This window comes from Pongo pygmaeus, chromosome 7 (assembly GCF_028885625.2).
Source record: "Pongo pygmaeus isolate AG05252 chromosome 7, NHGRI_mPonPyg2-v2.0_pri, whole genome shotgun sequence".
In the NCBI taxonomy this organism is placed as follows: domain Eukaryota; kingdom Metazoa; phylum Chordata; class Mammalia; order Primates; family Hominidae; genus Pongo; species Pongo pygmaeus.
The window spans coordinates 136,932,756-136,948,178 of NC_072380.2; the positions used below are offsets into that span (position 1 = coordinate 136,932,756).

Consider the following 15,423-nt stretch of genomic DNA (forward strand, 5'->3'; position numbering starts at 1 on the left):
AAAGAAAAGGGATGCTTATACACTGCTGGTGAAAATGTAAGTTAGTTCAGCCATTGTGGAAAGTAGTGTGATGATTTCTCGAAGAACTTAAAGCAGAAGTACCATATGACCCAGCAATCCCATAATTGGGTATATACTCAAAGGAATATAAATCATTCCATCATAAAGACACATGTATGCGTATGTTCATTGCAGCACTATTCACAATAGCAAAAACATGGAATCAACATTAATGCCCATCAATTGTAGACTAGATAAAGAAAATGTAGTACACATACACCACGGAATACTATGCAGCCATAAAAAAAATATGATCACATCATTTGCAGCAGCATGGATGGAGCTGGAATCCATTATCATAAGTGAACTAGCACAGGAACAGAAAACCAAATACCGCATGTTCTCATTTATAAGTGGGAGCTAAACATTGAACACACATGGACGCTAAGAAGGGAATAACAGATGCTGGGGCCTACTTGAGGGTGGGAGGAGGGAGAGAATTTAAAAAACTACCTATTGGGTATTATGCTTATTACTGGGGTGATGAAATAATCTGTACACCAAACCCTTGTAACACACAATTTACCTGTATAACAAATCTGCACATGTTCCCCTGAACCTAAAAAAAATTTAAAAAATCCAACCCCACCGGAAACAAGAAAAAAAAAAATGTAGAGGTTTAATTGGCTCATGGTTCTGTGCGCTATACCTGAAATATGGTACTAGCATGTTGTTAGCTTCTGTGAGGCCTTGAGCTGCTTACAATCATGGCGGAAGGTGAAGCAGGAGCAGGCATCTCACATGGCAAGAACAGGAGCAAGAGAGAATGATGGGGACGATGTCACACACTTTCAACCAACCAGATCTCAGGAGAACTCACTATCTTGAAGACAGCACTAAGCCATGAAGGATCCGCCCCTATGACCCAAACTCCTCCCAGCAGACCCCACCTCCAATATTGGGGATTACATTTCAACATGAGATTTAGAGGGGACAACATCCCATCTATTATCACCTTGCTTTCAATTCTTTTGGGTACGTTTCCAGAAGCGTATTTGCTGAGCCATATGGTAATTCGATTTTTAACTTTTTGAGAAACTATCATACTGTTTTCCATAGTGGCTACACTACTTTATATTCCAACCAGCAGTGCTCCAATCCAGAAGTGTTCCAATTTTTCCAATACTTGTTATTTTCTGAGTTTTTTTTTTTTATACAGCTTTTTCAGTGGGTAGTGGATGTGAAGTGCTATCTTGTGGTTTTGAATTTGCTTTCCCTAATGGTTGGTGACATTGAGTGTCCTTTCATGTGCTTATTGGCCATTTGTATATCTTCTTCGGATAAATGCCTGTTTGTCTTTTGTCTATTTTTTAATCAGATTTTTGTTGTTGCTGCTGTTGAGATTAGGAGTTTCCTGTATATTCTGGATATTAATCCCTTATCAGACATGTGATTTGCAAATATTTTCTCTCATTCCATGGTTGCCTGTTTACTCTGTTGATAGTCCTTTCATACACCAATTTAAAATTTTCATGAACTCCAATTTGTCCATTTCTTTTGTGGCTTGGGCCTTCAGTGTCATATCCAAAAAATCATTACCAAATCTAATGTCATGAAGCTTTTCTCCTAAGTTTTCTTCTAAGAGTTTTATAGTTTTAGCTGTTATGTTTAGGTCTTCGATTTTGAGTTAATTTTTGTATAGAGTGTTTGATAAGAGCCCAACTTCATTACTTTGCTTTTGACTATCCATTTTTTTTCCCAGCACTGTTTGTTAATATCCTAAGTGTTTTTCTGTACTTCATTAATAATACTAATATTGTCAGATCTTTATTGCAGCAGGTATACTATTTTTCTAGATAATTTCCTATGGGAGATCTTCTGTAATTTTAATCTCTGTGATGTCTATAGTCAGAATAGGCTAGGATATACTGTAGTAACAAACCATACTGTAGTAACAAACATCCCCCCGCCCCCAGAATCTTAGAGGTTTATCCTTTTCTTAGCAGTTTATTTCTTACTCAGAGATTTGGCTCCGAGTCTGAGCAACATTCCACATGTTAGCTGGGACTCTAGGCTGTTTTGATCATATGGACCCTCCCTATCAACACTAATTCCACAATTCCTGGGTCAGGGAAAATAGAGTGATAAGACTATAACACTATTAAATCCTTCTACTCAGAAGACTTGGCACTTCCACTTACATTTTATTGGCCAGAACAAGTTAGATGGACATGCCCAACTTCAAGTGAGCAGGGAACTACAGTGACCGCTGTGCTCAGAGCATAGAAGAACCAGATGTTGGTGAATAACAGTAATGCTTTCTACATGTGCTGTAATTATTCTCAATGCACAGATCAAGAAATTAGGGCTCCACAGCTAATTATAAGAAAGTTCTATTTGGTTTTAAAACCATCTTCTCTCTTTGTTCCCAATAGCTATTGCATTATAACTGGAAATAGACTATTTTCTCCCTAAAGAACTATCCAATTTTCTGCCTGCGCTAGTCTTTGTGATGTTTATGATGATTTAGCAATACTGCTTGCTAACTGTAAGCCAACTGATTTTCGGTAAAATAACAAAAATCAGATTGTGGTGAATCTTTCTTATGGTTTTTCTGAGTCACTTACTGCTCCTAAGAGCCCACCTGGGGCTGTCAAGAAATACTCAAGGGGCTTTTTTCTTCCTTTGGCATTCAGGAAGCTCAGCTAGAGGCTTAGGAATTAGAATCCAGGCATGTAGAGGTAGCAAAGGTGACCACTAAATAGAAATAAATTTGCAGTGACGTAAATTTTAAAAATAAGCATTAGAGGCACATGACACTCTGCTCATGTTAATCCTCCACACCAGGAGGGGCTTCCTTTCTTTCTTCCAAACCCTAGTACACCTTGTTTGACCTCTCCTATAATCCAGAACACACCTTGTTTGACCTCTCCTATAATCCAGAACACATAACTCTAGAATTCATGCTTATGTCTTATTCATCTCTGTATACTGAGTTTCCTCAGACCTCATCAACTGATGGGTAGAAATGAGATTACAGTGACAGTAATAACCGCATTTCATAGACTCTTATGACCCAATGTGTTCTATAGATTTCAGCTGCTTAAAAAGTCCTATTCTCTCACTCAGGGAGTAAAACATTGCTTTTAAATAAAACCTTAAACGAGGCCTAGGGTAGTTCACCCAACATCATTTCACCTCCAGATACAGCAGTGGGAATAGTTATGTGGGCAGAAGCACAGACTGGGGTGACACGTGTTGGCCAATGACAGACAGTAAGAAGTATGCTGGCTGGGGCTTTGAAAAGCTCTGGTTTCTCTGACATGAGGAGTAGTCCAGCTCTTGCTTGCCCTTTGTCCTGTCCCTTGATTCCTGCCTGGAATATAGATGTGATGTGTGGAGGTGCAGCAGCCATCTTTCCACATGAGGACTGAAGCCAAGGTCAATGACAGCACAACAAGAAGTATGAGAAAGCTTTAGCTTTGCACTGCTTCATTCAGACTTCTAGTTACATCGGGGAAAAAAAAAAAAAAAACTTCTAACTTGTTAGTCCGGTTTTTTGTGGCTTGCAGCCAACAGCAATCCTAACTTTACAGAATGCCAAAGCACCTACCTACAAAAATACAGAAGAGATTAAATTGCTTTTAAAGGAAAATATCCTCATTTGAGTCAAAATAGTAGATAAGAGGCAGAGACTGGCCAGATTCAGGAGCTGAGGCAGGATAGAAGTCTACAAAAATAGAGACTGCAGTAGCCTATGTTTAAGAACATTCCCCTCTCCTCCAGCACATCAGCAGCACTCATATATAATCTGATTTATGCAGAGGCAGGCACAAGAATGACAAAAAAGCCTCATAAAAACTCCTAAATAATTCAACAACTAGGTCATTTGGTGAATGGCCTTTTAGTAAATTAGCTTTCAGCAGATTGATTTTCAGCAAAGTGACTGTTTTCAGCTGGAACCTTTGCCATTTCCCAAGGCTGTCACACTTTCTACAATAGCTAAGCACTCCTCTGTGACAGAGCCAGGCTGGGGCCCAGCTAGGGTGACAATGCCTCTCTCCACACTCACTGTGTGCTCCAGGAGGGCCCTGGGAGAGGCCTGCTTCATCCCATGGTCCCGAAGAGATTTCAAGTGGAACAGCTCTTTGACATTCCCACGCTCCCTGGAGGATTCAGGCATAGTCAATCACTGGGGTTAGGCACAGAGACAAACCCACGGGGATGCCTGAGCTTTACTCACACCCGGCCTTCCCTGCTGGGGACTGACCCTTTGATACTGGTCAAGCTTTTGGTGCCCGCCCTTCCTTTTTAATTTTTTAAGACCGAGTCTCTCTGTCTCCCAGACTGGTGTGCAGTGGCATGATCTCGTCTCACTGCAACCTCCACCTCCTGGGTTCAAGCGATTCTCCTGCCTCAGCCTCTCGAGTAGCTGAGATTACAGGTGCCTGTCACCACACCCAGCTAATTTTTTGTATTTGTAGTAGAGACGGGGGTTTCACCATGTTGGCCAGGCTGGTCTCGAACTCCTGACCTCAAGCAATCGCCCACCTCGGCCTCCCAAAGTGCTGGGATTACAGGTATGAGCCACCGCACCTGGCCCCCTCCTTGTTTTTAGAAACACCCCCCAGGTGTGACTACTGCTGCTGATTGGAAGACCATTTTTGAGAGATTCTCCTATACCATGCTGCCTTGTGTATGATTTAGTAGGACTGCCACAGCAAAATACCACAGACTTAGGGGCTTAAACAACAGATGTATATCCTCACAGCTCTGGAGGTTGAAGTCCAATATCAAGGTATTGTCAGGGTTGGTTTCTCCTGAGGCCTCTCTCCTTAGCTGGTGGATGGTCGTCTTCTCTCTGTGTCTTTGCACCATCTTCCCTCTACGCGTCTCTGTGACCAAATCTCTTTTTATAAGGACAGCAGTCAGACTGGACAGGGCCCACCCTAACAACCCCACTTTAACTTAATTTCCTATTTAAAAACCCCATCTCCAAATACAGTCACATCCTCAGGTACATGGGGTTAGGGCTTCAAAGCATGAACATTTTTGGGGGGGACACAAGCCTATAACAGGCATAGAGTAGGCCCTCAAAGCAAATTTTAAATTACTCCAGTGATCTTATCCCAAAATTATCCAAAGTCTGCCTTCTCTGCTTTATATGTATCAAAGCAACTCTCCATTGAAGGTTTGACCTCCCAAGTGAGTTGTTGACAGGAGCAAACAGACCAGTCATGCTAATGCAAGCATTCTGCTCCATGTGACAGAACTATTTTTCACTGTAAAGTAAATCAATCAGAATTCTGGTGTTTGCCTCACTCAGGTGTGCATTTACTCAGCTTGAGACAGTCTGGAAGGTCTCATCACCTGAGCACTGACAATTGTGCATCTCTGGGCTTTCCGAGGCAAGAATCAGGTCCTGGGATATGGTGGATGATGGTGGTACCACTGGTGCAGTCTTCCTTGGCACAGGCCCCTCTTCCCTAATTATTTCTATTTTACAGATGGTCAGAGAGGTTAGGTAAATTTTACAAAGTCACACAGCTAATAAGTGGCGGCAGAGCCAGAATCCACCCCTGTTCTCTGATGACAAAGCCCAAGATTTGTCACTGTTCTGACGTTCTTTCTTCTATGAAAAGATATGCAAAAACAAGTGGCAACTGACTCTTCAATTCCCTGGTGTTGTCTGTGTCATTCCTTATGGGGAAATGCTGCTTTGGAAAAAATGAAGGCTAACGGCAAGGGTGACATCCAAGCAGCCTAACTGACAAGATAGTGCTGTGGAACTGTGGTCGAGCTTTAGCTCAAATCACTCTCATCAGATTGGGGTTCTGGCTCACAGACTCCCAGCACTGGCAGCCATATTTTGGCACTTGCTTCAGGCCTGGATCTTTTAAACCAGGGACTGCAGAAAGGAATGTATCAGGAACAAGCACACAGGAAGGAGGAAGGGCCAGACCCAGTGACTCACACCTGTAATCCCAGAGCTTTGGGAGGCTTAGGCAGGAGGATCGCTTGAGGCCAGGAAGTTTGAGAGCAGTCTGGGCAGCATTGTAAGACCCCATCTCTATAAAAAATTAAAAAAACAATAAAAAAAAAAGCCAGGGGTGGTGGTGTGAGCACTTGTAGTCCCAGCTATTTAGGAGGCTGAGGCAGGAGGATTGCTTGAGCCTATGAATTTGAGACTGCAGTGAGCTATGATTGTACCACTGCACTGTGGCCTGGGCAACTGAGTGAGACTCTGACTCTTTAAAAAAAAAAAAAAGGAAAAAAAGAAAAAGGAAGGTCAGGAGTGTGTCCTCCCCAGGGTCAAATCCTACCAAAGCTGCTTTTTCCACTTCCCCTAGGCTTCCTGTCTCCACCTGTAACACCAGGTTTCTGCCTTTTTCCAAGTTTAGCATTATTTTCCTGCTTTTTATCATAACCCCTGCAAGGACTAGAGCATGTGAGCCCATAAGGAGAGGCCATGCACAGTGATTAAGAACAAGCCATTAACATAGCAGAACTGGATTTAAATCCAAGTTCAAACATTTAACCTTCCTTCTGAGATAGAAAGATGGGGGTAATAGCCCCAAACTTATAGGTGAACCATGAAGAATGTGATAATAAAGTTAAATTCTTGGCATACAGTGAGTGCTCAATAAAGGCTATTAAAACCTAGACCTGTGGCTTGGGTCTTGCATGATAATCTTCTGGAAACCGACAGCTATTTTCAGAAGCTTAAGACACATAGTTTCTTCTCTCCCTTCTTTTACGGTTGTAAGACATCAGTAGGCAGGGTTTGAATTCCAGCCTAGCTATGATTTGGCCATATGACCTTGTACAAATGACTCACGTGTTAAGGATGCAGTTTCTTTATCTGAAATAGAGTGGTAACACTCCAGTGATGCCACACAGCACATCCGCACTCCTCTGCCCCCCTACCCCTGGCCATAGGTGGGATCAGGTGCTGCAGAGCAGGAGGTGGCGCCTGTCGTGGGGGAATGGGGGGTGTGCGTAGGGGCGGGAGGTGGCGCCCCTCGGGCATGGCAGGAGGCAGGACCTGAGCCCTGCCCCGCAGGGAGGCAGCTGCTAGCCAGCGATGGGAACGGAGCAGCCTCAGCCCCTCGTGAAGTGCCGGGCAGCTAGGGAACATGGCTCTGGAGGGGCTCTGCTCGGCCCTCAAAGATGGACAAAATGTTGGAATCAAGCACATTCCTGCAATCTAGTATGACATTTGGATTCAAACCAGCAATGAGGTCATTTTGCTTCACCAAATTATCCTGTCTCATACCCACCAAACAAGGAGTGTATCTACATTTTGGAAGCTGCTCCACATGAAAGAATCGAGCTTTGATGAACATTATTATATAGAGCCATCATTTGAGTGTCAGTTTGATCCCTTGGAAGTTCCACATGGGCCATTTGATTTCTCTCCCCTTATAGATCATTATTGCGGCATGAAAAACCCTCCATTAATCAGATCAACAGAGAGATTCATGTGGATTAAGTTTAGTTCTGATGAAAAGAACTAATATTCATTTATTCCAGATCCAGACTTTACTTACCTAGGAGATTGTGGGTTTGAGCTCTCGGGAGCCGATGGAATAGTGTGCTCTAGTCAGGTACAACAAGAAGAGAAAACAAAACCTGGCCAAGCCATTGATTGCATCTGGACCATGAAAGCCACTCCAAAAGCTAGGATTTGAGGTTCCTAGATTATCCAATGGAGCACTCAAATGAATCCAAGAGAGACTTTGTTGCAGTCTATGATGAAAGCAGTTCTATTGAAAACCTGAAGGCCAAGTTTTGCAGCACTGTGGCCAATGATGGAATGCTTAAAACAGGAATAGGTGTGATACAAATGCGGGCAGATGAAGTTAGTCGGCTTAGCTCAAATTCTCCTTACTTCCTTTGTTGAGCATAACACATACTGTTTATCCACCCACCCATCAGTAGGCATTTTGTCTGTTCCCACCTTCTGACTATTGTGCGTAATGCTGCTATGAACTTTCATGTGCAAGTAACTGAGTTCCTGCTTTCCATTCTTTGGAGTATACAGCTAAAAGTAAAATTGCTGGATCATCAGCTCCCTGTACAGGCAGCACTGTCTTTTGCCATAGCAACATGTGCATCAATAATCCTTTAGTCTGTAATGGTGTCCAAAACTGTGTATACCCTTGGGATGAAAATCATTGTGAAGAAAAGAGAAAAGGCAGGACTATTTGAACAACCACTGAAACTCATGGGACAGTTACTGGCATTACTTCAGAGATTGTCTTGGCCCTTCTCATTATTTCTGTTTTAGTACAAGTGAAACAGCCTCAAGAAAAGGTCATGGCTTGCAAAACTGCTTTTCATAAAACCAGGTTCCAAGAAATGTTTGATCCTCCTTATTATGAACTGTTTTCGCTAAGGGACAAAGACATTTCTGCAGATCTGGCAGACTTGTCAGAAGAACTGAACAACTACCAGAAGACACGGCGCTCCTCCACCGCCTCCCAGTGCATCCATGACCACCACTGTGGGTCACTGACCTACAGCGTCAAACAAAGCAGGACCAGTCTCAGTTCCATGGAGCTTCCTTTCCAAAATGTCTTTGCACAACCACAGCCAATGAAAACATTTAACAGCACCTTCAAGAAAAGTAGTTACACTTTCAAACAGGGACACAAGTGCCCTGAACAGCCCCTAGAAGATCAAGTAATGGAGGAGATTCCTTGTGAAATTTATGTCAGGGGGAGAGAAGATTCTGCATAAGCATTCATATCCATTGAATTCTAATCTTCTGCTAAAGGTGATGTGAATTCTTAAGTGTGTACATATGCAGCCTCCAGGGTACCATACTGTTTCCAGCAGCCAACCCTTTTCTCCTGCCGCAACTACAAAGACCTTAATTCACCATTAACCTATTATATGGTGATGTTTTTATTCTCTCAGGCAGTCTATATATGTTAAACCAATCAAGGAACTTAGTCTATTCAGGGGAAACAATAATCATCATCTATTGCTTGGTGTCATAAAGCACCATCAGTTAAAGAGCATTGGAAGAGGTGGTTGGATGGAGCCAGGCTTGGGCTGCCTATTAGTTTTAGCAAGGGGAATACTGCTCTTGACTGATACAGCTTTGTCAATATTCTGATCCCACAATAAACTTTAAAAAAAGACATAGTAGTAACACCTATTATTTAATAGGCCACATTCCCTGATGAGTGTATTAATGTATTAAATAATTTAATCTTCCTAACCCTGTGAGAAAGGCATTTTCCTCAATTTAGATGACAGGTTTAGTAGCTGGCCAAGGTTACTCTGCTAGTGACTCACTGGGTCAGAATTTGAACGCTGAACAGCTAGGCTTCACAGCTGATGCTCTTTTGCCTGCATCAGCCTCCTGCCCATGGCTGTCCCTCCCATAGGCCTTTGGTGTGAGCATAGAGATAATGGCTGTGAAACTGCTTTCTGTGTTGCAGAGAGACAGAACAAATTCCAGTCATTGTGTGATCTAACATGCTGGCTCCATATCTAACCTCCCTTTGGGGCCCATCTCTTAAGCCACAAGAACCCCAGTGAAAGGAATCAGTAGAGAAACCTATTGCTCTGTCACTGAACAGCTTCCCCCTCTAGATCTGTGATGGTTGTCTTGGGAACCAAGCAAATTCCTTGCTCTCTGCTCTGAGTATGGGCCGGCTGGTAGGGCTGCCAGAGATGGGCTTCTGCTGGTTTCTCAGGTGCTGTTGGCCTTGGTGGTTTAGAACGCTTGAAGATTGGGCAGGAATCAAGAGATGTGGGGTAGTTTAAAAAAAAAACCAAACAAAAAATAAAACTCATAGAAATTTGGGTAGAGACCAAAACCAGTCAGGAAGACCATCCAACTCAACCTTGACTCTGAAGTTCCCAGGCAGAGAAGGAGACAGGATAGAACGTGGGAAAATCAGAAAGAGGAAGAAGAGACAAAGTGAAGGTGGGAGTCAGAACGCAGCAAAACTCCTACTCAGAGAGTATCAGTGCCAGGCTCTTAGAGGAGGGTGGGGACCTTGGGCATACGCAGAAGGAGCTGCCAAGACACTAAATTCACCCAGATGGGCAGGCTCGATCCGTCATTGCTGTTTGTACTACCCCCTGAGGGAAGGAACCTCAGGACAGTCAGTTTTGATGGGAAGCATGGTTAGGGCTTGAAGAGTTCCTTAAGGGCTGGTGCCAAGTGTTTAGATAAAGCGTGGGAAAAGGGAGGATGGTGGAGCTACAGAGGCAAAAGCGAGCAGAGGGAAGATAGTACACTAGCACACCTGCTCCATGACTGCCAAAGCTGGTTCCAGTGAGAGGCCTCATCTTTGTTTGACCTTGATTCAGCCTTCACTGAGCCAGAGCCACCAACTCAAGTCATACCCTGCCCTTAGGAAATCCACCAACTTGTTGCAAGAATCACAAGCCATTACTACCCAAATTCACTGATTTTCTAATCAGTCTCCCCAGCAAATAAAAATTTCTCTAATATGTTTCAATTCACAATATGCAAAGCATTCAGTTCACGTCTGATAATATTACAATGAGCTACATTACACTAGAACTCAACCTAGCATCCACATCAAAAACCCTTAGTTTTCTCATTGCTTTAAAGGGATCTGTGCATCAAGGCACTTGTGTGTTGGAGATGGGACTACAAATACCCATTCCCCTTGCCTCCAGGTTGTAATCAGCTGGCAACAGGCACGATGAGCCAAACAGGGACCAGAGAATTTATTTTCTCAATATCAGCAAGCACCCTATCATTCTCAAGGTCATGGTTTTCTAGTCAACTGTCTCCCTCTCCTGCCCTGAATGGAAGGTAGATGGACCAGCATAGCGGGACTAACTTATTAACCAATCCACTGCTTTGCCTTTTTGCTTTAGGTGCTGCTGAGGCAGGCAGGGAATGGTGAGCTCATGAGGCTCACTGTGCCTGGGCACAGACCCAACAGGAAGCAAGAGCCCTGAGATGAATGAGCAGTGACCTTAGCACATTAGCCTTGTTCAACAGAGCAACATGGCTGCCAAGTGCCAGCCTCCCACCAGCTCTCCAGGACCGAATCAGTCTTGCTTTCTGCTGATGCAGTGGGAGGAGGAGTTAGAGGTAAACTTGCCATCCCAGTTTGCCTAGAACTGAGGTGTTCCCAAGATGTAGGGTTTTTCATGCTAAAACCAGAAAGTCCCTAGCAAATCAGGATGCACTGGTCACCACCTTCCTTAAGCCTTGGCAATGTGTCCCTCCAAAGAGAGGACAGGGTATGAAGAGAAGAAAAGAAAGACTTTTCCCTAAAGTGGCTTTAGTAGCAACCCTAGGCTGATGAGAACTGGGGTAATTAGTGGATTGTGTATGGGTGTGGGGATGAAATTTTAGATGTAAATACAATACCACCTTAATATTACTGCTGTCTGCGTGGTGGAACTACAGGTGATTTTTACATTCTTTATGCTTTTCTGTTTTTTCCAAACTTTCTACAATAAACATCTGTAGCACGGTAATCAGAAAAAAAGAACTCAGCTGTTTTCAAACAATAGGAATAAAAAGAGAAGACCAGTCATTTAAATAATAAAACCCATTTTTAAAATGTGATCCTTTGATCACTTTCTCCTGTACCCCAGATGGGGGTGAGAGGAAAAGTTATATTTCTTAACCAGTGCAGAACAACTAGTAAGGAAAATGAAAAATGGATTCCAAATTTACCCTGTGTAGCCTTTGGATACCCAGTGGTAGCATCGCAATTTTCCAGAAGTATCTATTTCACCACATTCTCCTTCTTTATCACAATCAACAGTGACTATTTAATCTTGATTCACCCCAAACCCACACTACATTATCCTTTTCGTCTCCAGGTACTTTCATCAAATTGTAATTGTGATTCAATGTTATGCCCTTGATTTAAATAGAGTTACTTTTTGAGCAAGCATGGCTGAAAATACAATTGTCTCTATTGTATTCAGACCCCTTTCAAGGAATTAATGTTGGAGACTGAGATGACAACTTCCTTATTCCCCTTGCCTCCAGGTTGTTACCAGTTGGTAATGATACAAGGGACCAGATAACTCATTTTCTCCATAGCAGCAAGGACCTTAACACTCTCATGGTCATGGTTTTCTAGTAAACTCTCTCCTTCCCCTGCCTTGAATGGGAGGTAGATGAATTTGCTCCATTACCTGCCTAACTGAGGAGAAAATCTAAAGAGACAGACTCTTGGTCCCGATTCAGCACCTTCCTGAATGTATAGTTTCAAATGTTCCCAAGATTCAGCTTCTTTGTCCCAAAGGCAGAACTGGGTGACACTTTTTCTCCAAGTTTCAGAGTGCCCCTGGGAGGCTCAGTCAAAAACAGTGAGCATAGAAGCGCTCTGTATGCTATAGGATGCTATACAAAGATTTTAAAGTATTTATCAAAGGATTGATCATTTTGCCTTAGGTGCCAGGAAACAGAAACCAAATCAACCAGAAAATAAGAACACTTATTCACTCATCCTTGCATCCAAAACGCATTTCTTTGTCAGATGAGTAAGACAATCTAACCTGGGACTGAGCCCAAGGCACAGTACACAGTGATGCTGCGGGCTTCCAGACCATCTTCCACCCACTCCTGTTAGTTTCGGGCTCTGGGTCCCTATGAGACAAGTCTGATCACCACTATGTTTGAAAAGCAAAGCTTTAAACCACTTCTCCACTGCTAACTGAAAGAAAGTCACATTTTTTCTTCACTTTTACCCAAAGGGAAAAATAAACACTTCAAAAATGACAAAAGTCCTTCAGGCAGAAAACTGGACTCAGAGCTAGAAAAGCCAGACAGTAAATACCTGAACTAGCTGGCAGGAAAGATCTCTAAAGAGTTTCTTCAGGGCATCTCCCAGAAAGAATGAAAATAAACCTTTTGAAAACCAAGCAAGTAGGTCTCATGCCCTTCATATACATTTATTGCAAACTTTCTTTCAAGCTCTGTCTTGGTGCAAAGAAATCATTAAACACATAGACACACGCTCAGCCAGAGGAGTCTCCACTTCTAGAGTACTGAGGCTGAGGGAAGATGAGGATGAATCACTTCCCCATGGACCAAGTCCGTTTCCCAAGTAAGCAACATCCCGTATAATGTGGGTGGCTGCTGGAAAGCCATCTGGATCCCCAAATAACGCCTCTTATCTCAGCCCCTCCTTGTCCCACTCCAACCTACCTTACGAATGTCTGAAACTCAACCCCCTTGTGATTTCACTCGTTTAGGTTAAGACATATCCCTGTTATACCACCCACTCCAGGTGTTGGCAAAAGTGAGCAGAATTTGGCAAGCCAAGTTCCAGGCATTTGCAGGACCAAAGGAGTTAGTAGTGAGTCATTGAGAGTGGAAAAGTCCTCCCTTAGATGTCTGTGGAGAGCATGCTGCAGCCTAGTGGTTCTCAAACTTCAGCATGCCTCAGGATCTCCTAGAAGGCTTGTTAAAACACAGACTTGGCTAGATATGGAGTTTCAGGTTCAAAGATACATATCCTCAGCACTTTGAGGCTGGTTCTTTATTGTCTCATGGCATCTGATGTGGCTCCTGAGAAGTTGATGGCACTGATTGTACCCCTTTGGAGGTAATCTGCTTTTCCTCTAGCTGTTAGGTTTCCCTTTCGGAGCTTATTCTGAAGCAATGCTACATTGTGCCCAGGTTTGATTTTGTTTTGTTTTGTTTTGAATTCCATTTTGTAGATTTTTTTTTTGTTCTGAGAGCTCAAGTCTTTCTTCAGTTCTGGGAATATCTCAGGCAGTAAATTTTCGCATGTCATTTTCCAGCACCTCATTTTATCTTTTTTAACTCCTATGTTGTATCTTCTTGCTGTGTCTCCTCTACTTATCTTTACTTTCATCTTTTCTACCTCTTTATCTTTTAATAATTAACCTTAGAGTTTACAGATTTACTCTTCTATAATCTTCAGAATGTTGCACTTGTTAAAATAACAAATTAACTGCTTGTTCTTGCTTCATAATCACTGTCCTTGTTCAAAAATCAATGAATTTTATTCATTCTTTTATCTCATATAGACTATTAAATATATTCATTTAAGTGTCTGTCCCTAATATACACACTGCTGATGGTTTACTGTTTTCTTTCTCTGTTTCTAGCCTATAGAGATGCCCCTATATTATTTTAGAAGGCTGTTAAATATTTAGTAATATAGTTATTATTTGTATGTGCTTTTGAAATACTGCCATTTATCCCATGCTCAACACATCATTTTGGGGGCATCATTATATACTCTCAATCCTTTTCAGTTCCCAGTAGCTGCCTCCAGCATCCTCCAACCAAAGTATCTCCTAAAGCCCAGAGATCACTTTGCAAAATACATATGGCTGTCCCTTAAAGAAACCTCACAGTTCCCATCTCTGTTATCTCTCTATATTCAGGAGGCATAGTGGGCAAATGAGTGGTCTGGATTTTTTTTATTCTGAGTTCAATTTAATATAAAAAGAAGAGGAGGAGAGAAAATAAAGCCATTTATTCAGGCTCCTGTCTGAGGTGAATAACAGTATCTATTTCTCACTTCCCACCCACACTGTAACATTTATCCCAGGAAAATCAAATCCATAGCTTACCAACTGATCTATGTCCCATGGGGCAGACTCAGTTTCATTTACAGCTGTATCCCTTGTACCTAACATGGCTCTAACCTATAGATCGAATGAACAACCTTAAGGAGGGAGCAAAATATGTTTTATTAAATCTATTTCTTAGTTGAGCAAACTGAGGGTCAGTGTCACAGCCAAATATTACAGGAACTAGGACTAGGACCCAGAATTTCTTGACCCAATTCAACATATCCCAGGAGAACCAATACAACTTCTGTTGATGATTGGTTGACTAACCATTCCTCAAACGCATGAACTGCATCTTATTCATCTGTGTGCTCATAGGAACACACAGAAGCTATTCAATAAGATGTTTGTTAAAGTATTATAATTAAATTACTAAGATTAATTTTCCATTTGTTTCTTGATATTTTTGCATTCATGGAACATCCTGGAACCTAATGATGACATTAAGAACCCTCTCCCCAGAAAAATGCACATCTGTATATACACATGACACACACAATTTTGCATTAATTTCAAAGGTCCTCCAAACTTCTAAAGCTGGGTAAGATCTTAAAATCTCCTTTCAAAGTCTTGAAATTTTGGGGCTTATAAGAGGCCTTAAAGATTACTGATTTCAATTTCCTTATTTTATACACGTGGAAACTGAGGCCTAGAGATAGGAAGTTACTGGTAGATTGATCCTAGAGTACATGCAAGGAAGGCCTGGGATATCTACTGTTTGGAAACCCTCAGAATTAACTGGGTAAAGAGACCCTCCACCTCCCTTGGACATGGACTTTGCTCAGAACTGCTCTCTCTACCCTTACCTTCCTGAGCTTCCCACTGGCAGAAGTGACCTATCCAAAGTCTGAC

General features: G+C 42.4%; 1 protein-coding gene across 1 annotated transcript; it reads left to right on the top strand.

The window, feature by feature from the left end:
- The first annotated feature begins 8,319 nt into the window (after positions 1 to 8,319).
- Positions 8,320 to 8,742, top strand: LOC129042412 (neuropilin and tolloid-like protein 2). Its single transcript, XM_054498388.2, has one exon. It carries the CDS (start codon positions 8,320 to 8,322, stop codon positions 8,740 to 8,742), a length of 423 nt encoding a protein of 140 aa, XP_054354363.2.
- Positions 8,743 to 15,423: the final 6,681 nt, after the last annotated feature.